Here is a 20,874-nt window from a genome sequence, read left to right as displayed (position 1 = left end):
AAAAATAAAATAAAATTAGCCCAGTATAGTGGCTCAATCCCGTACTGCTTGCCACCTGGGAGGCTGAAGCAGGAGGACTGCTTGAGCCCAGGAATCCGAGGCTGCCACTGCATGCAGCCTGGACGATACAGCCAAATCCTGTCTCTAGAACACAAAAATCACTAAATCGATAACGTTCATAGTAGCACCTCTTAGGAGTTGCAATGGTCTGCATAGTTGCTATTTATCCCTGTGAAGTGCAATTTGTATGTCATCTTTTCAGTTCCCCATCAGTAATAATTTTTAAAAGTCATCTTAGGAAAGACTTCCCCTCACTTTTTCTCTCTTCGGTGCTCCTTCAATAACGTAAAATGCTAATTTCCATTATATAGTAAATATCAAAACGAACTTTTGTATTTATTCGTCTGTATCCCTAAATAGAAAGTACTTATACTGTTTCCTAGCACCCGGCACGATGCCTAGTCAATTAACTCCTTAAACGTAGCGAAGTTCTCTAGAGTTAAAGACAAGAATACATCCTGGAAACATGCCAGGCCTTGAAAAAAATCATCTTTCTCAAAAGTGTTTGGAGTGATACCACTGCCAAGTAACAGGGGTATAGTAAGTGATTCTCAAGATAATCCTACGCAGTCAGAAGCGCTGTAGAGACAATCATTTTTACAGTTATCATTTTTATTCTTACTTACTAAGTAATTTTATAACATAACTTACTAGTGTTACATTACTATAACACGATTTAAAGGGATAGTGCGTAAAGGAACTACTATGTACCAGTGAGACCTGAGCAGGGCACACGAGACTAAAAAGAAAAACGACCCCACGCAAAAGCTGTCTTGCAGTTCTCACTCCTCGCATCTCCAGTGTCCACGGATCCGCAGTCCTCTGTTTTTATATTTCGCCCAAGATACACCCCTGGCAACCTCAGCGTTCGAGGAATCCAGCTCTGCCTCCTGCTCCCCGCGGCTCCTGTACCACCCAAGGCTCGTGATCCTCTACGGCCCCTCGAAGTTGCCTCCTTTTCCAGGACGAAAAGCGAGCCACGAAGGGGCGGCGACCCCGCCTCACCTGCCTGCCTGCGCCAGCTCCGGCCCAGCTCTCCCTGGGACCGTGTTCCCCACCACAACGGTTCTGAGGCCCGGGTCTCACCTCTCCACCCACTCCCTCAGGAAGCGCATTTCCTCGGTGTGCAAAACGCTTGGATCCTGCTTACACAGCTTCACAAAGGCCCGAAGCTCGTTCACTTTGCGGGGGTCCATGGTCGGAAGGCGGTGGGCGAAGCTGAGGTTCTGCGGCCCGCTTCCAGGCCGAGGCGCTGGCTCGGCGTGTCCGCGCAGAAGGGGGCGTCTGCCTCGAGGCAGAACAGACTAGAACCTCCCCGATCGCTGGCTCCTCCCACCCAACGGTCTCGTGACCCCGGGTCCTCCGCTTGCCCCTTCCTACTCGCTCTGCGCTGCTCCTGCGCGCTCCCTAGAACATTCTAGAAGCGTGGCTGTTCGTGCTGTTGCCTGCCTCTCTGCGTACACACTCATATTCTTAACTAGGAACCAGCTCCCTGGAGGGGGCAACCCTCTACATGGGAGCCTTCAAAGAGGCGAGAGATAGTAGCCCTTCCAGGAACCGACGTCCAAGAGCACATTCTGTTACTGCCTGCACTGAGTATAGAGTTTAACCCGCGGACCTAAAAACGGGCATGGGGCCGGAGGGACGGTCCCAGCCCGGGGCATGACGTCACATTCTGCGCCGCCGCGCAAGGAAGGCCCTCGAGCGGCGCTCGCCGGAAGGGGAGGGGCGGCAGTCCCGGTTTCCTGGCGACGCGGCGCAGCAGGCGGCATCTTTCCCGGCTGTTATTCTCTCATCTTCCCGGCGCGCGAGCTAGGCCGTCATGCCTTGGCTGCTCTCAGCCCCCAAGCTGGTTCCCGCTGTAGCAAACGCCCGCGGCCTCTCAGGTTAGACTCTCCTCCAGGTCTCCTCCCGTTTTGTCCCTTGGAGGGACCCAAGTTGGTCTTAGGCGATCCCTGGTACGGCCGGCCCTTCTCCTGGTGGGGCCTCCGCTCCCCAACCCCTCTGTATCCTCTGCGGATTTTTTCTATACCGGCTGCGCCTGGAAAGGGGTAGGCCCAGTGTGTTCTCTACTGTTGAGGTATTCTGTGAAGCCGAAATGACTACAGAGAAAAAAGTGTGTGCCATTCCTCAGAGAGGCTGTCTTCCAAGTTACTCGGACTCCGAAGTCGTGACAGCTATCACACTTAAGTGACATAGTGTCTCACATCAAGTAGCTCTTGTTTCTCTTAGGTCGACTTAAAATCCTCTTGTGTTTTCAAATAGTTGAAATGAGAGCTTGCTCCAGAATATACAAGAAGCATGTTTAGTAACAAATTCTTAAAGCAGCTCCTCTTAGAAAAGGTACTGTTTGGAAATACTGGGCTTGAAAGTCCTCTTTGTAAAGACAAGACGAAGGAATAAAGAGAATAATTTTTGCAGGCGGCCCTATTGCGAACAATTAATCTGATGAACAAAGCTTAAATAGGTGAAAACTATCACTTACCTTGCAGGCGGATCTGCCATTGGATCGTATTTCAGTTTTTTGGGGCAATATATGAACAGTGTGTGAACCAGAACACGTGATATTTGGCATCAAAGCTATGTTTCGGCATATGTTTATGTTGATACACTTGAATTCATTTAAAATGGAATGTTAATTATATCGACTTTTTACTATAAAAAATAAAAAGTTATTGTCCAGTTCACTGAACTTCTTCAGTTCTAATAGTAAAGCTGCAGAAGGATGTAACTCTCCATGGAATTAGGCGAATTTTTTTTTTTTTTTTTTTTTTTTGAGACAAGTTCTCATTCTGTCGCTCAGACTGGAGTGTAGTGGCAATCTCTGGTCATTTGCAACCTCTGCCTCCTGGGTTCAAGAAATTCTGGTGCCTCAGCTTCCCGAGATACCTGTGATTATTAGGCGTGTGCCACCACACCTGGCTAATTTTTGTAATTGTAGTAGAGACCTGGTTTCACCATGTTGGCCAGGCTGATCTTGAACTCCTTCCTGGCGTCAAGCAATCTGCCCTCTCTGGTGAGCCACCACCTGGAATTTGCTTTTATGTGCAAGGCCCTCACAACTCTTGAACTCCTTGCCTCAAGCGGTCTACCCTGCTTGGTGAGCCACCGCGCAGATCTGGAATTTGCTTTTATTTGAAAGGCTCTCACCAACCCTACTAAAGGAGCCATACTACCAGAAGGAATACTTGCAAAGGCACAGAGCTCTGAAGCGAAATGACCAGTACTAAGCATTGCAATCATTTAGTATGGCCAGAGAAGCTTTTATTATTATTATTATTATTTTGGAGACAGAGTCTCTTGTCGCCCAGGCAGGAGTGCAACAGCGCGATCTTGGCTCACTGCAACATCCGCCTCCCGAGTTCGAGGGATTCTCCTCACTCAGCCTCCCGAGTAGCTGGGATTACAGGTGCCCGCCACCACGCCCGGCTAATATTTGTTTTTTTTAGTACACCCGGCTAATATTTGTATTTTTAGTAGAGACGGGGTTTCACCATGTTGGCCACTGGTCTGAAACTCCTGACCTCAAGTGATCTACTAGCCTCAGCCTCCCAAAGTGCTGGGATTACAGGCGTGAGCCACTGCACCCGGCCTAGGAGAAGCTTTTTTGAAATATGTTCTCAAACAAAATAGTAGGCGTTACACCAAAATGATTCGGTGATCAAATACGTTTGGGGAATGCTGCATTGCTGCATTTCATAATGGACATGATAGTCTAATTTTTTTTTTTTTTTTTGGAGATGGGGTCCCGCCATGTTGCCCAGGGTAAACTTGAACTGGTAGGATCAAGTGATCCTCCCAACTCAACTTCTCAAAGTGTTGGGATTATAAGTGTGAGCCACTGCACCCAGCCCATAATAGTCTAAATTTCTGAGATTGAGATGTGTTCAGCAGTAATTTGCAAAATGTGTAAAAATGTGTTTGACCATGGACCCTTTTTCTGTGATGAATCTTGAACTGGTATCCCTGGAACAGATTTTGGAAAAAGTTGGGCTAGAGCATAAGATGGGTACAAGGAGCTAATAGGAAATCAAGTTGGGGAAAAAGCTAGCGGCTGGCTCGTGGAGGGCTTGTATAATAAGAAACAATTAGTTTTTTCCTTTAGATGGTGGGAAACCTTTGAGGAATATTAAGCTATTGAGTAAAATGTTTAAATTTTGGCTTTTCTGTTAAGAATGAAGAAATGGACTACAGGGCATGTCATTACACTCTTAAATTTTCTGACACTAATTTTTGCTTTTGTTTTTGGAAAATTGCAGATTTTTTAACTTAATACACATAAATGATAACAGATGAACTCTATTAATTATCACATCTTATATAAGAAGCATTTAAAACATCCTGGGCTTTTATTATTTTATTTTGCGAAAATAAACTTTAAATACTAATTGTCCCCAGTCTCTTCTGTAGAATAAATGACCTTTCCTCCTCTCGTCTGATCTGCCCACTGAAAATCCAACACCGATACAAAATATAAGCTCTTAACCATGGCTGTCATTTAAAAATAACAGATATTATAATTTTTTTCTATAATTTTTTCCAATTTTGTGTTTGTATTTGGCCAAAGGTGATTGAGTTTTAGTGCTGCTAGACATGTAACTCAAACCATTTGCTCAATATCTGATATATTTGTAACCCATCTGTTTTTCTCCCAACGTGACTAAGTTAATATAGCTATAGGTGATATTTTAGAGTAATGTATTTGTAGATTCTGCGTACAAACTCTGAACAAAAATAGGAAGTTTCCTATCTGGAGTCATTCACTGATGGCCTGCCTACAGACTGCTCTGAGGAATTCAGGGTAAGAATGGCTTTTTTAAAAAAAAAATGTGAGCTGGGCATGGTGGCTCACACCTGTAATCCCAGCCTTTTGGGAGGTGATCACCTGAGGTCAGGAGTTTGAGACCAGCCTGACCAACATGGAGAAACCCTGTCTCTACTAAAAACACAAAATTAGCCAGGCGTGGTGGTGCATGCCTGTAGTCCCTGCTACTCAGGAGGCTGAGGCAGGAGAATTGCTTGAACCTGGGAGGCAGAGGTTGCAGTGAGCCAAGATCGCACCATTGCACTCCAGCCTGGACAACAAGAGTGAAACTCTGTCTCAAAAAAAAAAAGTGGTAAAATATACTACATAAAATTTACCATGTTGCCTATTTTTTAAGATTTTTAATTTTTTATTGTTTTTCTTTAGAGATAGCATCACATTCTTGTTAGCTGGAGTGCAATGGCAAGATCATAGCTCCCTGTAACCTCAAACTCCTGGCCTCAAGCAGTCCTCCCACCTCACCCTCCTGAGTAGCTAGGACTATAGGGACTATAGGCATGTACCACCACACCCAGCTAAATTTTTTAAAAAATTTTGTCATAGGGGCCGGGTCTTATTATGTTACCAGACTATCATGGAATTCTGGCCTCAAGCAACTCTCCTGCCTGGGCCTCCCAAGGTGCTAGGATTACAGATGTGAGCCCCTGTACCCAGACAAGTCTCTATATTTTTAAATTAAAATACTTTATAGTTTACTTTTTAATTTGTAGTACCTTTAAGTTATAATGCATCAAATCCTGTACCTCCATTGGAAAAAAAACCATTTCATGAGTAATTATATAGTCTGAACCTGTGTCTCTTAATACATAGTTGTCTCTTTTTTTTTTTTTTTTTTTTTTTTTTTTTGAGACGGAGTTTCGCTCGTTACCCAGGCTGGAGTGCAATGGCGCGATCTTGGCTCACCGCAACCTCCGCCTCCTGGGTTCAGGCAATTCTCCTGCCTCAGCCTCCTGAGTAGCTGGGATTACAGGCACACGCCACCATGCCCAGCTAATTTTTTGTATTAGTGGAGACGGGGTTTCACCATGTTGACCAGGATGGTCTCGATCTCTTGACCTCGTGATCCACCCGCCTCGGCCTCCCAAAGTGCTGGGATTACAGGCTTGAGCCACCGCGCCCGGCCATACATAGTTGTCTCTTAATGCTATGCATGTTTCAAAAATTTCTGTAGTGGTTTTAATTAGAGAAAAGAAATAAAATAGGCTGTAAACTCTACTAAAGTAAAAAACTCTTTGCAGTTTTCCAAATTCCTCTTTTTTTTAGACAGTGTCTTCCTCTGTCACCCATGCTAGAGTGCAGTGGCATGATCTCAGTACACTGCAATCTCTGACATCTGTCTTCCAGGCTCAAGCAGTCCTTCTACCAGCTTCCTGAGTAACTGGGACTACAGATGTGTGCCACCACACTTGGCTAATTTTTAAATTTTTGTAGAGACAAGATCTCACAGCCAGGCACGGTGGCTCACGCCACACTCTGGGAGACCGAGGCTGGCAAATCACAAGGTCAGGAATTCGAGGCCAGCCTGGACAATATGGTAAAACCCCGTCTTTACTAAAAATACAAAAATTAGCCGGGCGTGGTGGCAGGCACCTGTAGTCTCAGCTATTCAGAAGGCTGAGGCAGGAGAATCACTTGAACCCGGGAGACGGAGGTTGCAGTGAGCCGAGATTGCACCACTGCACTCCAGCCTGGGAGACAGAGCGAGATTCCACCTCGAAAATAAATAAATAAAAGACCTCACTATATTGCCCAGGCAAATTCTTAATAGCACCAACTCTCACCACAAACTAATCCTTTCTGACATACCCAATCCAAAATACTGCTCACCAAATGTCCACAATTCTGCTAAAAGTATTGAAAAGCTCTTAGTGTAGTATTAAACAAGTGTTATCTACAAATTTGTGATTAACCAAAACACACACACAGTTGCATTCAAATGTTATATGTTTGAAGAGTCAATATAACAGTTCCTTTTGGTAGACTTCTTCTTTTACACATCTTTATACTTCTTTTTTTTTCCTCTTACCACCCTCTTTGACTCCTGCTGAGAAAATAGGGGGATCCCAGTTACTGGTAACCCAAGATATACCTTGCTCGTCATTGTCCACAAAAGTATATTGAGATACATGTTTGGAGCTGTGGGAATTTGGTGAACAGTTGTTGAATGACTGTATTCTACAGTTGAATTCTTCTGCAAAGCCCTCTTCGTCGGCTACACCATTTAAAAGAAAAAATGTCAACTCTCCATTATCTTCAGCTTCTCTTTCTTGATTACTTTCAATAATTTTCTTTGTATTAATATTTCTGCCATTAACAATTTTGTCTGAAGTTGTAACAGATATGTAGTTGTTCATCCCACTATCATCAAAAGCCAGGGAAGAGAAGTAAGGCCTTCATGTCCCAGTGAACCATATGATGTATGTCCTGTATCATATGAAGAAAATTTCTCAAAAATTGGATATTCACTGGAGGTAGAGAAAAAGGATCCCACATCTCTGTTTCTGTTTCCATAGGAGCTTCTTGGACAATTTTACAGGTCCTCAAGTGAGTCTTCAAAGAAGTGCGAAGAAAATGGATCCCTTTCATGAAAAATTTCTTTAAAAACATCATCTGGCTTATGGAATGTGAAGCCATACTCACATTCATCATCAAAATGACTTCCACCTCCATGTAATCCTTCTTTGCCATATTTTCATAAATGTCTCGTTTTTCATCATAATACCTCGTATGCGTCAGCTACTTCTTTGAATTTTCTCTCTGCTTCTTCTTTATTTTCTGGATTTTTATCAGGGTGCCATTTAAGTGCCACTTTGTGGTAAGCTTTTTTAATGTCCTCAGGTGAAGCATATCTCTGTACTCCTAGAACTTCATAGTAATCCACCGTGTTTTACCAGATAATTGGAATCAGATGTGCTGGATAGTGAGAACTGTGGTTTCCTCAGCTCAGGCTCTGCTGGTGGTGGTAATAGAGGTAGTGACTGCAAATAGGCACATTTTTATATTAAAGACAATGTTATTACCATGTCCTAATGAGATGAGGATACTAATTATGTGGCAAGCAGAGTTACAAATATGTCAGAGAGGGCTGCATTATGGTGTCATTCTGGGGTCAGTGTAGGGACTGGACTTTCCAGTTAGAGTTAGTCCAGAGTCACACCACACCATCCTGAATCCTCTGGACTCTTTCCCCTATATATTTCTCTGGAAGCTTCAGGCAATGGCTCATAAGCCAATGGAAACTGTTGCTAATGGTCACAGCATATCCCTTGCGTAGTATGACCTCTAGATTACAGGGCCTTAGTTAGTTGTCAGTTCTGTCATGCTTTGATTTCGAAAAATGCAGTAGTGACTTACGTGTGAAAAAGTACTCAAGCAGTTGATATATTTATTTCAGTAATGAGACAATTCAGTGGGAGATACAGTTATAGTAAGAGTTATGAGAGGAAGTACTGGATGCTAGACAATCATATGAAAGACAGCTCAGGCTGGGGGTGTCAATGAAAGCTTCCTGGAGGAAGTAACTTAATATGTTAATTTTCTGCGTGCCAGTGGTAAGTCGTTTAAGGTTATAGTATCTTTGTCCACCTAAAGTTTACTACTATAAAACATGTAGTTTAAGATTTGGAAAGCAGTGTGTTTATGTATTCACTATATAATTATTGAATGCCTACTTTGTGCCAGGCACAGTTTTAGCACTGGTCATAACAGTATTGAACAAAATACACCAGTTTTCCTGGTGCTTGCTTTATAGTAGAATACAAATAAGAGAACAAATAAAATAATTTGATATATTGTGTTATGTGCTCCAAAAAAAATAAAAGAGCAATGTGCTGGGGGCAGAGCGCTACTTTAGATTGGTTTTAGAAGGCTTCTGAGGAGACGACATTATTGCTGAGACCTATATGACAGTCAGGCACATAATGATCTAATATGGTAACCACTAGCCATGTTGACAGACATTTTGATTATTGCCAGCTGGGGCTGTTGTTGCACATGAAGCTGGCACTTATTTCAAGTACAGTGGGAAGCCTTTGTGAGGAGTGGAGGATATGCAGGTTTAGTGATCGGATTTACATTTTTAATGGATCAGTGGCTACAATTTGGAAATTCAGTCATGTATGGGAAAGTAGAATTCAAGAACACAGAAACAGACCAAAGGTGATTTTCTCTGGGATGAATTACCAGTAGTTATTGTCTCAAAAAATTTCCTACAATGATCTGTCTCTGTTTTTCCTCTTCTGTGTTGTATTTGTTTTATTTCCATCACATTTATAAGCCCTCAGTTAAATGATACTCTAATGAAATCTAAAACTGTAGTGTATATTTCTAGTCTTTCAAGACCATTTGTCAGGTCTGAATATTTTTTGCTTCACATTAATTTTTTTATAAACTCCTTTTTGAGAGAGATTGTGAAATGCTTAAAACTATTCTCTCCAATATATGTGCTTACATGTGTTTATGTGTAGCATAGCCATGATTATAATTTGCCTTCTACTGGAAATAATAACTAATAATATTGAACATTATTTTGAGTACCCTCTGAGTCACACTGTAGCAGGTGCTCATTTAACTGACAGAGCATTCTAGCAAGATAAATATTTTGTGCCCATAAGGAAACACGTTCTGAGACATAAAGTGATTTGTCTAAGGCTACATAGCTTGTTAGTGAAAAATCTGAATTTTAAACTTGTGTCTGATTCCAAGTTCTCCTCATTCCTCTCTACTGCATTTCTCAGACCAAGGACTTAAGGAGTTTAGGTTCTAGGCATTCTACCAGCAGATACTGAGAACCTACTATTACCAGAAAGTAGTCCCCCAAGAGAGGGTTCTTGGATCTTGTGCAGGAAAGAATTTGAGTGGATCCATAGAGTAAAGTGAAAGCAAGTTTTAAGAAAGTAAAGGAATAAAGAATGGCTACTCTATAGGCAGAGCAGTCCCAAGGGCTGCTGGTTGCCCATTTTTATGGTTATTTCTTGATTATGTCCTAACAAGAAGTGGATTATCCATGCTGCCCATTTTAGACCGTATAAGGTAACTTCCTGGCATTGCCATGGCATCTGTAAACTGTTAGGGCACTGATGGGAGTGTAGCAGTAAGGACAACCAGAGGTTACTGTTGTTGCCATCTTAGTTTTGGTGGGTTTCGGCCAGCTTCTTTACTACATCCTATTAGCAAGTTTTTATGACCTGTATTTTGTGTCAATCTCCTATTTCACTCTGTGATTAAGACTACCTTAACTTACTGGGAATGTAGGCCAGCCAGTCTTGGCCTTATGTTACCAAACCCCTACCGAGGATAGAGTTGCTCTGGTTCAAACGCCTCTGACGCTATGATATAGAGAGAAACTAGAAAATAGGACATTCTCCTCTTAAGAAATTAATATAGTTTGAGAAAACTAATTTCAGTGGAGTGTAAAGTTATAACATAAGCACTTGTTTCTGAGTTATCCCCACTCTGATGATCCCTTGTCTCCCTTTCATCTGCTGTGCCATTTTCTTTGCCTCTTTACAGCAAAACTTATACAGAATATTGTCTCAGTGTCTGTGCTTTCTTACATCCTGTTCCCTCCTTGGCACACTCCAATCTGGCTTCTATCTTTTATACTCTGCTAAAATTGCCAGAGTCTCCAGTGACTTCGATGTTACTGTATCTAGTGGTTGCCCTTTTGGCTTCCTTATATTTTGAAGCACTTGCTACACTGTGAGCTGTCTCCTTTTCTTTCTTTTTCTTTTTTGAGACAGTTTCCCTCTTCTTACCCAGACTGCAATGGTGCAATGGCATGATCTCAGCTCACCACAACCTCTGCTTCCCGGGTTCAAGTGATTCTCCTGCCTCAGCCTCCCAACCTGGGATTACAGGCATGCACCACCATGCCCAGCTAATTTTGTATTTTTAGTAGAGATGGGGTTTCTCTACATTGGTCAGACTGGTCTCGAACTCGCGACCTCAGGTGATCCGCCTGCCTCGGCCTCCCAAAGTGCTGGAATTACAGGCGTGAGCCACCACACCCAGCCTAGCCCTCCACACTTCTTAAAACACTTGTTTATTTAATTTCCTAAATACCACAGTCTTTTTTTTTTTGGTAAAGACAAGGTTGGCCAAGCTGGTCCTGAACTTCTGGCCTCTAGTGATCTGCCTGCCTCAGCCTCCCAAAGTGCTGGAATTACAGGTGTGAGCCACTGTGCCTGGCCCTAAATACTTGAACTTACTGGGAATATAGCCCAGCAGGTTCTAGTTTTCCTCCTTTTTCCTTTGCTCCTTCTCACACTAAAATATTACAGTGCTAGACTTTGTTCAGTCTCCCTGGGTAATACCTGTTCAGTCTCCCTGGGTAATACCCATTCCCGGGGATTTAGATGCCATCTGTGTGCTTATAACACCTTAATTTATGTATCTAGCCTGGTACTTTTCTCCCTGAAATTAAGACTGCTCGTTTGACCTCTCCATTAAATTTATTTACAATAAATATCTCCAGCTTTCCTGTTTCATGTAATGGTACAACCATTTATTCACTTGTTTAAGCCAAAAATCAAGAATTATTCTTAGCCGGGCTTGGTGGCTCAAGCCTGTAATCCCAGCACTTTGGGAGGCCGAGGCGGGTGGATCACGAGGTCAAGAGATCGAGACCATCCTGGTCAACATGGTGAAACCCCGTCTCTACTAATACAAAAAATTAGCTGGGCATGGTGGCGCGTGCCTGTAATCGCAGCTACTCAGGAGGCTGAGGCAGGAGAATTGCCTGAACCCAGGAGGCGGAGGTTGCGGTGAGCCGAGATCGCGCCATTGCACTCCAGCCTGGGTAATGAGCGAAACTCCGTCTCAAAAAAACAAAAACAAAAACAAGAATTATTCTTAATTCCTCTTTTTTCTTTCCTTTGTCCAATCAGAAGCCAGACTCATTGGCTTTTAACTTCAAAATACGTTCCAAATTAAGTCACTGGGAAAACAAAGTCAAATAACAAATGATCGCATGGTGGCTCACTTGCGCCGTGGCTCACACCTGTAATACCAGCACTTTGGGAGGCTGAGGCGGGCAGATCACGAGGTCAAGAGTTCAAGACCAGCCTAACCGACATGGTGAAACCCTGTCTCTACTAAAAATACAAAAATTAGATGGATGTGGTGGCAGGCACCTGTAGTCTCAGCAACTCAGGAGGCTGAGGCAGGAGAACCACTTGAACCAGGGAGATGGAGGTTGCAGTGAGCCAGGATTGCGCCACTGCACTCCAGCCTGGGTGACAGAGCAAGATTCCATCTCAGGAAAAAAATAAAATAAAATAATAATCTCTGCTTTCAAAGATTGTTCATAGTAGACTGGCAAACTAGCCATTATGTGGAAGTATTAAAATAGAAATTATAGGAGCATTGAGGAAGACATCTGAAACAGAAGCAGTGGGTGTGAGAAGTATAAGAGCAGTCTTCCTGCATAAGTGATGTTTGAGCTGATTTTTTAGAATTTGTGTAGTCATATAAGCAGGCAACATCCACTTTAAGAGAACTGTCTTTTTTTAATGTAAATGCTATTATGATACAGAATGATTTAGCCAGGGTTCTTCAAGTAACTTGGAGTGGCTACAATAAGGTTTTTTGAGGATTAGGTCAGACAAGGGAGCAAGATTCAAACCATTAGGTTTCCTAAGCAAAAAAGTTTGAAGCTTATGAATGAATTGGACATTTTTGAATTAGGACTTAACACACCAGCTTTGCTACTAATTATATGACTTTGGGCCAAAGATCCTGTTTACTGTAAGTAAAAAGCTATTGAGACCTTTTTAAAAAATTTACTGGGAATAAACATCTCAATTTATGTCTCCTGTTAAAGTGTTACTCGTTTGCTTTGAATTTGTTAAATTGTTAAAGTTAAGCTCCCTCTACTTGAGGTGGTCCAAAATAAAAGGATATGCTAGGATTATTTCATATGAGCATTAAAAAATGAATCAGTTAACTTTTTATATTCTGAAATTTTACTCCTGAATGAGATTACAGAAGGCACTGTGTGTGCATGAGTTTGTATGCACAAGCATGCATGTGGAAAGGGTGCAGGAGGAGAGAGAGAGATCACAAGAACACACCAGTGCAACAGCAGTCTGCTCCACCAGCAGATTAGTGCTGCTGGAGGGAGATGAAAAGATTAGGAAGGTAAGAGTCAGAACTTTGAAGGCTTTGTATTCTAAATTAAGGAATTAGATTTTTAACTGTATTTGAGGTAGGCATTATCATTATATTACAAACACAGAATCAGACTCGGAAGTAATTTGGACAAGGTTATACAGTACTGGAGAAGCTGAGATTCAAATTCAGGTTTATTTAACTTCATAATCTTTGCTCTCATTCCTCCACCCTGCTGCTCAGTAGGTCCTCTCTGTTTAATCTTAACAATCAATACTGTACAATCTCCTTGTGAACATACAATTTCTGTAAGGACTATGAATTATTAATAATAATATATGTATTTTAGAGAGAAGAGTCTTAAAAGTTAATTCCAGTTAAGTTTATAGAGGATTGTTTAGAAAAATAGATTCTTCTAAAAATATTTTTTAAAAAGAAAAATAATAGCTTCTAAGAGGATTACAAAGAAAATGGGGGTTTACAGCCTGGACAACATAGTGAGACCGCATCGCTACTTAAAAAAAAAAAAAAATTAGGCCAGGCGCGGTGGCTCAAGCCTGTAATCCCAGCACTTTGGGAGGCCAAGGCGGGTGGATCACGAGGTCAAGAGATCGAGACCATCCTGGTCAACATGGTGAAACCCCATCTCTACTAATACAAAAAATTAGCTGGGCATGGTGGCGCGTGCCTGTAATCGCAGCTACTCAGGAGGCGGAGGTTGCAGTGAGCCGAGATCGCGCCATTGCACTCCAGCCTGTGTAACAAGAGCGAAACTCCATCTCAAAAAAAAAAAAAAAAAAAAAAAAATTAAGCAGTCTTTGTGACAGATATCTGTAGTCCCAGCTACTTGGGAGGCTGAGGCAGAAGGATTGCCTGAACCCAGAGGAACAAGGCTGCAGTGAGCTGTGATCACACCATTACACTCCAGGCTGGGCAACAGAGTGAAACCTGTCTCAAAAAACAACAAAAAAAAAACAACGAATAAAGGCCGGGCGCGGTGGCTCAAGCCTGTAATCCCAGCACTTTGGGAGGCCGAGGCGGGTGGATCACGAGGTCAAGAGATCGAGACCATCCTGGTCAACATGGTGAAACCCCGTCTCTACTAATACAAAAAATTAGCTGGGCACGGTGGCGCGTGCCTGTAATCCCAGCTACTCAGGAGACTGAGGCAGGAGAATTGCCTGAACCCAGGAGGCGGAGATTGCGGTGAGCCGAGATCGCGCCATTGCGCTCCAGCCTGGGTATCAAGAGCGAAACTCTGTCTCAAAAAAAAAAAAAAAAACAACGAATAAAACTCCTTATGTGTGACTGCACCTTTGCATTCACCATTTAATATTAGTAATGCTCTGTTTTGTCTCACTTCCACTAGACTATGCATTCTTTAAGGACCACAGCATATAGCCTTGTCATTCATGTGTCTTCTTTGCACATGTTCCAATCATGTGCAAATAATTTTTTAATTAATTCTAATAGTAATATTTGTTGTACTCCAACTATGATTAAGCATTTTTCATAAATTATTTTATCTAGCTCTAACATTCCAAAATTAAATGAAATGGCATGTGCATATTTTCTCATGCTTAACATATTCTCAATAAAAAATGTTAATTATCTTTTCCTGAGTTATAGGACCCAGCTTTATGCTTAATTATCTTTTCCTGAGTTTTGGGGCACAGCTTTGTGCTATCTCTATGATATCCTTTTGCACCCTTCCCCATTTCTTCTGTTTTCATAGCTCATTATTCATCCCTTTATTATATAGGTGTGTGTGTGTGTGTATGTGTATAAAATATTATAGCAGACAAATGTCTCTGAGGGTAAAGATGATCTCATTTCTGTTTTTTTAGGGCCCAACCCAGAGTCTGACACAGAACAAAGACCATATAAATATTGAAGGCAAGAGCCGGGTACAGTGGCTCTTGCTGTAATCCCAGCACTTTGGGAGGCCAAGGTGGGTGGATCACTTGAGGTTAAGAGTTCAACTAGCCTGCAACATGGTGAAGCCCCATCTCTACAAAAATTAACCAGACATGGTGGTGCGCATCTGTAATCCCAGCTACTCGGGAGGCTAAGGCAGGAGAATCGCTTGAACCCAGGAGACAGAGATTGCAGTAAGCTGAGATCGTGCCACTAACTCCGGCCTGGGTGACAGAGTGAGACTCTGTATTAAATAAATGAGGGCTGGGCTCAGTGGTTTATGCCTGTAATCCCAGCACTTTGAGAGGCTGAGGCAGGTGGATCACTTGAAGCCAGGAGTTCAAGACCAGCCTGGCCAGCATGGCAAAAGCCCATCTCTACTAAAAATACAAAAATTAGCCAGGCATGGTGGCATGCACCTGTAATCCCAGCTACTCAGGAGACTGAGGTTGAAGAATTGCTTAAATCCGGGAGGCAGAGGTTGCAGTGAGCCGAGATCGCACCACTGTACTCTAGCCTGGGCAAAAGAGTGAGACTCCATCTTATAAATAAGTAAATAAATAAATAAATAAGTGAAGGAAGGAAATATTAATTTGCATTTTTTAAAGCATCTAAAGTGCTGGAGATAGATAAGTGTATTTATACCATGAAGACTTTCTAGATCTGTTGTTTCATTTCATCCTCTTTAATCTTCTTTCAGGATGTATGTTGTGTTCACAGCGAAGGTACTCTCTCCAACCTGTCCCAGAAAGGAGGATTCCACACCGATACTTAGGCCAGCCCAGCCCCTTTACACATCCACACCTCCTCAGACCAGGTAAGGCCTTTTAACTATACTGCCTTTCATTTAGGTTCTGTCTAGAGTAATGCTATTCAGTGGAACTTCTTGCAGTAAGCTTTGGACCTGTACTGTTCCATAAGGTAACCACTAACCTTCACATGGCCATTGTACACCAATAAGGTTGCTAGTACAGCTGAGGAACTTAACTTTTTATTTTACTTAATTTAAATTTAAACTTGAATAACTACATGTGGCTACTGGTGCTTTATTACCAGTACTAGTCTAGAACAAGGTTTAAATAGGATAAACCTTATAATTCAGAATAATTAATGAAAGGTATGTATTTCAGGATGTTTTTAAAGCAAAGTTCTATTTCTTTTTTTTTGTTGTTATTATTTAGCAAAGTTCTATTTCTAAGTCAGTTTTTAGAACTGTACACTATTATGAATTACTGTGTTAAAGACATTTTAGAAAACATGTTCTTCAAATTGTCAGATACTTACTTTATAATTTTAACCTATTTCTATGTAGAGTAAGCAAGATTTCCAGATCTGTTTGTCACAGATTTGAGAGGTAGTATCCCAGTTGATAAAGGTGATGCAAAAAATTGACAAAGTTTTGTTTTACTAATTTTATTTCTGCTATAAGATCCCAGTGTTGCTGCCAGAGATGTCTTATAACTATTGCCCAAATTTGGACCTAAAGGTTTTTTGTTTTGATAAAAGGCATTTAAGGGGTGAACTATGACTAATGAATATCTCAAAGAAGTAGGCAGGATAAAAGCACACACTTTGTAGAAAAAGTCAGGTTTTCAAGGAAAATTAATTGTTCTTTCTGCCATAAGCAATTAAATCTCTATTTGCTATATAAGCATATGTATTGCTAATGTAAATTTGCCTTTAGAAATGTTAATTTTTCACTGTCACCACTCAGTGAATGATATTAGTATGTCTCTCAGTGAGGGCTTCCTTTTGCTGATTTTTCATCAGACTCGAATTCCTGCTGGGAAGTCTGCTGAGACTAAGGAAATGCAGCTCACCACTGAAACCCACAAGAAATCAGAGTTTTTCAAAGCTGTAAGGTAAGCTTAATAGCAACCCAGTTGGTATTAATTTTAGTATTTCTCTACCCTGTCAACCTACCTGTAGCCTTGATTTTTTTTTAAGTAGAATTGATAGTAAGTTTTCAAGCTTTGAAAATTATTGATTTCTTGTGGTGAGATATTTTTACATGGTAAGCTGCATTTTCTAGGCCTCAGACCTAGTAATTATATTGTCAGGATAATGGCCTCTCTATCTAGATGTTTTTCCTGTATACCTTAAGTGCATGTTAACTGTAAGTGAATGTAAATAAATATGCATACATATGTGTTCATATACATAAATATGTGAATATCTGGGGTAAAAGGGATGGCTGTCCTAGTTTTACTTTCCTAGATGTAGGATTTTGGATATTAGGGTAAGTGAGAAGGAATGGAAGTAGATGGAATTTTAAAACAGAATTATTAGGTTTTAAACCCTAAACTATGAGGTATACCATTAGGTACACATATTTTTGCAGACAGAAATATCAAAAGAATTAATCATTTGTCTTTTTTCCTTCTAGAGATGCAAAACTTGTGGCGGTGTTAAAATGATTTTAGGGTGAAGAAATTTTTTAGGAGAATTAAAAGGGGCCAGGTGCGGTGGCTCGTACCTGTAATCCCAGTACTTTGAGAGGCTTGGGCAACATAGTGAGACCTTATCGCTACAAAAAAGTAAAATTAGCTGAGTGTAGTGGCACTCAGCTAATGCCTACAGTCCTAGCTATGCCTATAATCCCAGCACTTTAAGAAGCTGAGGTGGGAAGATCGCTTGAGCCTGGGAAGTCAAGGCTGCAGTCAGCCGAAATGGTCCCACTCCACTCCAGCCTAGGCAACAGAGCAAGACCCTGTCTCAAAAATAAAATAAAATAGAAATAAAAAATATGCCAAGTGCAGTGGCTTATGCCTGTAATCCCAGCACTTTGGGAGGCCAAAGCGGGCAGATCACAAGGCCTGGAGTTCGAGACCAGCCTGACCAACATGGTGAAACCCCATATTTGTATTTGTAAAAATACAAAATTAGGTAGGCGTGGTGGCACTCACCTGTAGTCCCAGCTACTCCAGAAGCTGCCACAGCAGGAGAATCACTTGAACCTGAGAGGTGGAGGTTGCAGTGAGCTGAGATTGCGCCACTGGCATCATCATGCCAGCCTCGGCAACAGAGCGAGACTATCGCCAAGAAAAGAAAAAATAAATAAATATAATGGCAGAGACAATACAGTTATGGTCAATATAATATTTAAAATGATGAAAAGATTGGTTCCAGAGTGGGTTATAGATAATAATTCCCAAATCTTTTTCCCTTAAGAGTTTCAAAGTCAGCTGCCCATCTTTCAGTGATAGTTTAATTGTGCTGTCCCTTGAGCAAGGGATGCATTTTATTTTTAGAAGTTGTTAAATATGGTGTATTTCAATAATATCTAAAAGTAAAAGATTTTGTTTTGTTGGTGGTAAGATTTTTATACCATTTAAAAAGTGATAGCCAATTTGGGGAGTTAGTAAGAAAAATAAAAAATAAATAAAATGATGCTTGAGCCCAGGAGATCAAGGCCATAGTGAGCCATGATTGCACCACTGTACTTTAGTATAAATAAAAAATAAAATAAATGATGCTTGCCCAGGGGGTCAAGGCTGTAGTGAGCCATGATTGCACCACTGCACTCTAGACTGGGTGACAGAGTGATACCCTATCCCAGAAGAATTCTAAAAATAAAATGTATCAAGTAATAACAGAAATTGGAAGTGGTTTGGATCTGCCTAGATGGTTGGGTAAGCATTTTTGAAATACAGATATATGCTGGGACCCTATGGAGCTATTGAATGAGAATCTCAAAGGGAGGGCTTAGAACATGTGTTTTTGTTTTTTTGAGACAGGCTCTCATTCTGTCTCCAAGGTTGGAGTACAGTGCTCATGGAGATCATGGCTCACTGCAGCCTTGACCTCCTGGGGTTGAGCAGTCTTCCTGCCTCAGCCTCCTGAATAGCTGGGACTATAGGCATGTACCACCACACCCAACTAATTTTTGAGTCTTTTATAGAGATAAGATCTCACTATGCTGCCCAGGCTGGTCTTGAACTCCTGGACTCAAGCAGTTCTACCACCTTAGCTCCCAAAAGTGCTGGAATTACAGGCATGAGACACCATGTCTGACGAGAACTTGTGTTTTGAAGAGTTCTCCAGGTGTTTCTCATGAACACCACTAACCTAGTGGGTACTCATTTAGCTAGGTGCATGAGATGCCTGATGCCTTAAGGGGACAAGCCAGATCTGTGGCCGTCGGCTGTGTTTTGAAGCAGAGAATGTGCCTTCCCCATGCTTCTGTAGTCTCATCCCCAGTCACTCAGTCCTTAAATTCATTCACGTCTTTATCTTCGTCACCACCGTCAATTAAGTGATGACATTATATTTAACCATTTCAAAACACTTTTTAAATAGATTGTACCTGATAGAATAGTAGACTAAAAGTTTTATATCCTATAGGTTTTAAATTTAAGTTCAAGGTCTATTTTTTCTATAAGTATTTCACCATGAAGCCTACCTTTTCTTATAAAGTAATATATTTTCTTTTCTTACTCAGCATACCTATGTAACTGTATTATTTTTATTTTTATTTTTTTTTTAGATGGGTTCTTGCTCTGTCTCCCAAGCTGAACTGCAGTGACATGATCATATCTCACTGCAGTCTTGACCTCCCAAGTGATCCTCCCACCTCAGTTTCCAAGTAGCTAGGACTACAGGCATAAGCCACCATGCCCAGCTAATTTTTAAAATTTTTGTAGAAATGGGTTCTCACTATGTTGCCCAGGCTAGCTTATGTAACTGATTATATGTTTTCCTCTTGTCTTTGTCTCCTGATTCAATTTTAATGCAGAGTAGAGAATGTAGTCTCTATGTAAATAAGTTTATAGATGAATAAACCTGTTTTTTACTTACATGTCTAATACATATTGACAAACCATTTCAAGATGCCGTTATACCAATAATCTATAAACTGCCATCTAGTGAAGAATGATAGAGGACTTCTCTGTTTGTTTTTAAGCGCTAGGAAGCAATAGAAAATCTTGAAATATAGTAAAAGTTTTTATGTAGTATAAATACTAGAAAATTAAAAATAAATGACTTAGCTGGGCACAATGGCTCACAACTATTATCTCAGCACTTTGGGAGGTCGAGGCGGATTGCTTTAGGCCCAGAGTTTGAGAACAACCTGGCCAACAGGACAAAACTCCATCTCTACTTAAAAAAAAAAAAAAAAAAAAAAAAATACAAAAATTAGCCAGGCATGGGGGCGCATGCCTGTAATCCCAGCTGCTCAGGAGATTGAGGCACGAGAATCACTTGAACCCAGGAGGCAGAGGTTGCAGTCCTCTGAAATTGCGCTGCTGTACTCCAGCCTAGGCAACAGAGCAAGCCTGTCTCAATGAATAAATGAATGAATTACTTTGTATTTCTCTTTTTTTACCTTTGTGTGTAGTACTCATTAACACTGAGAAACCCTGAGGTAAAGATTAGCAAGAATCAGCTCTAGGCAACAATCAGGAGCTATCTAAAGAAATGAATAATAATTAAAAGTTTCTGAGTGGTCAATGGCGACTCCTAATATGTGAAAAAGCCAAAGACTTCCAGGTCTTCTACGTGAATAATTATTTTGATCTCATTTGTTGTCATAATAGTGGTTGTCCATGTAAATTTTACTCTTCTAAGGTCCTTTCTGGCTTTGGATTACCAAGATGACAACTGGTTCAAGTGTAAATTTTTTATTTTGGTAATAATTATAGCTAATACTTATGTAGTGCTTACCGTTCTAAGTGTTTTATTAACTTATATAATCCACCTGACAACTTTGTGAAGTCAGTGCTATTGTTATTTCCATTTTACATGAAGAAACTGAGGCACAGAGAAGTTTGGTAGCTCTTTGCAAGTCACTCAGTGAGCTGCTAAGCCAGGATTCCAACTCACAGAAACCTAACTCAGAGTCCACACTTTCAACCACAGAACAGTGCGTAATACCTATGCCAAAAAATACTACCTGGAAATATTTTTTTAAGTATCTTATTGTTGCATTTTATAAGACATCCAACTGAGAGAAGTCTTAGTAT

At 41.2% G+C, this 20,874-nt stretch overlaps 3 protein-coding genes across 9 annotated transcripts in view; 1 reads left to right on the top strand and 2 right to left on the bottom strand.

The window, feature by feature from the left end:
• The window catches only part of ST13 (ST13 Hsp70 interacting protein), a 35,371-nt gene extending 33,997 nt beyond the window's left edge, over window positions 1-1,374 (bottom strand). Inside the window, exon 1 of the mRNA XM_021668722.2 lies at window positions 1,147-1,374. Within this exon, the coding sequence (XP_021524397.2) occupies window positions 1,147-1,256 (110 nt within the window). The 5' untranslated portion in view covers window positions 1,257-1,374. The remainder of the gene's footprint in view (window positions 1-1,146) is intronic.
• A 421-nt stretch (window positions 1,375-1,795) lies between these two features.
• XPNPEP3 (X-prolyl aminopeptidase 3) overlaps window positions 1,796-20,874 on the top strand; it is a 70,249-nt gene continuing 51,170 nt past the window's right edge. The window contains exons 1-3 of one of the 7 annotated variants that reach the window (XM_012459046.2): window positions 1,796-1,946; window positions 5,735-5,795; window positions 6,218-7,606. In XM_012459046.2, coding sequence (XP_012314469.1) covers window positions 1,883-1,946; window positions 5,735-5,795; window positions 6,218-6,263 — 171 coding nt within the window. In that variant the 5' untranslated portion in view covers window positions 1,796-1,882 and the 3' untranslated portion in view covers window positions 6,264-7,606. The other 6 variants (XM_012459043.3, XM_064368119.1, XM_012459041.2 and 3 more) reach the window with 6 other exon arrangements.
• On the bottom strand, window positions 6,825-7,760 carry DNAJB7 (DnaJ heat shock protein family (Hsp40) member B7; the record flags this gene model as incomplete). Its single annotated transcript, XM_012458885.2, is given in 5 exon segments — window positions 6,825-6,902; window positions 6,904-7,271; window positions 7,274-7,579; window positions 7,582-7,601; window positions 7,603-7,760. Coding segments are annotated over 5 exon segments (930 nt in total), but the record flags the coding sequence as incomplete, so codon positions are not given.

The sequence above is a fragment of the Aotus nancymaae genome, unplaced genomic scaffold (genome assembly GCF_030222135.1).
Source record: "Aotus nancymaae isolate 86718 unplaced genomic scaffold, 86718_ANA_hifiasm-v0.15.2.pri h1tg000076l, whole genome shotgun sequence".
Taxonomy (NCBI): domain Eukaryota; kingdom Metazoa; phylum Chordata; class Mammalia; order Primates; family Aotidae; genus Aotus; species Aotus nancymaae.
The sequence above is the reverse complement of the archived record's forward strand: the minus strand, read 5'-3'. Positions and strand labels throughout refer to the sequence as shown.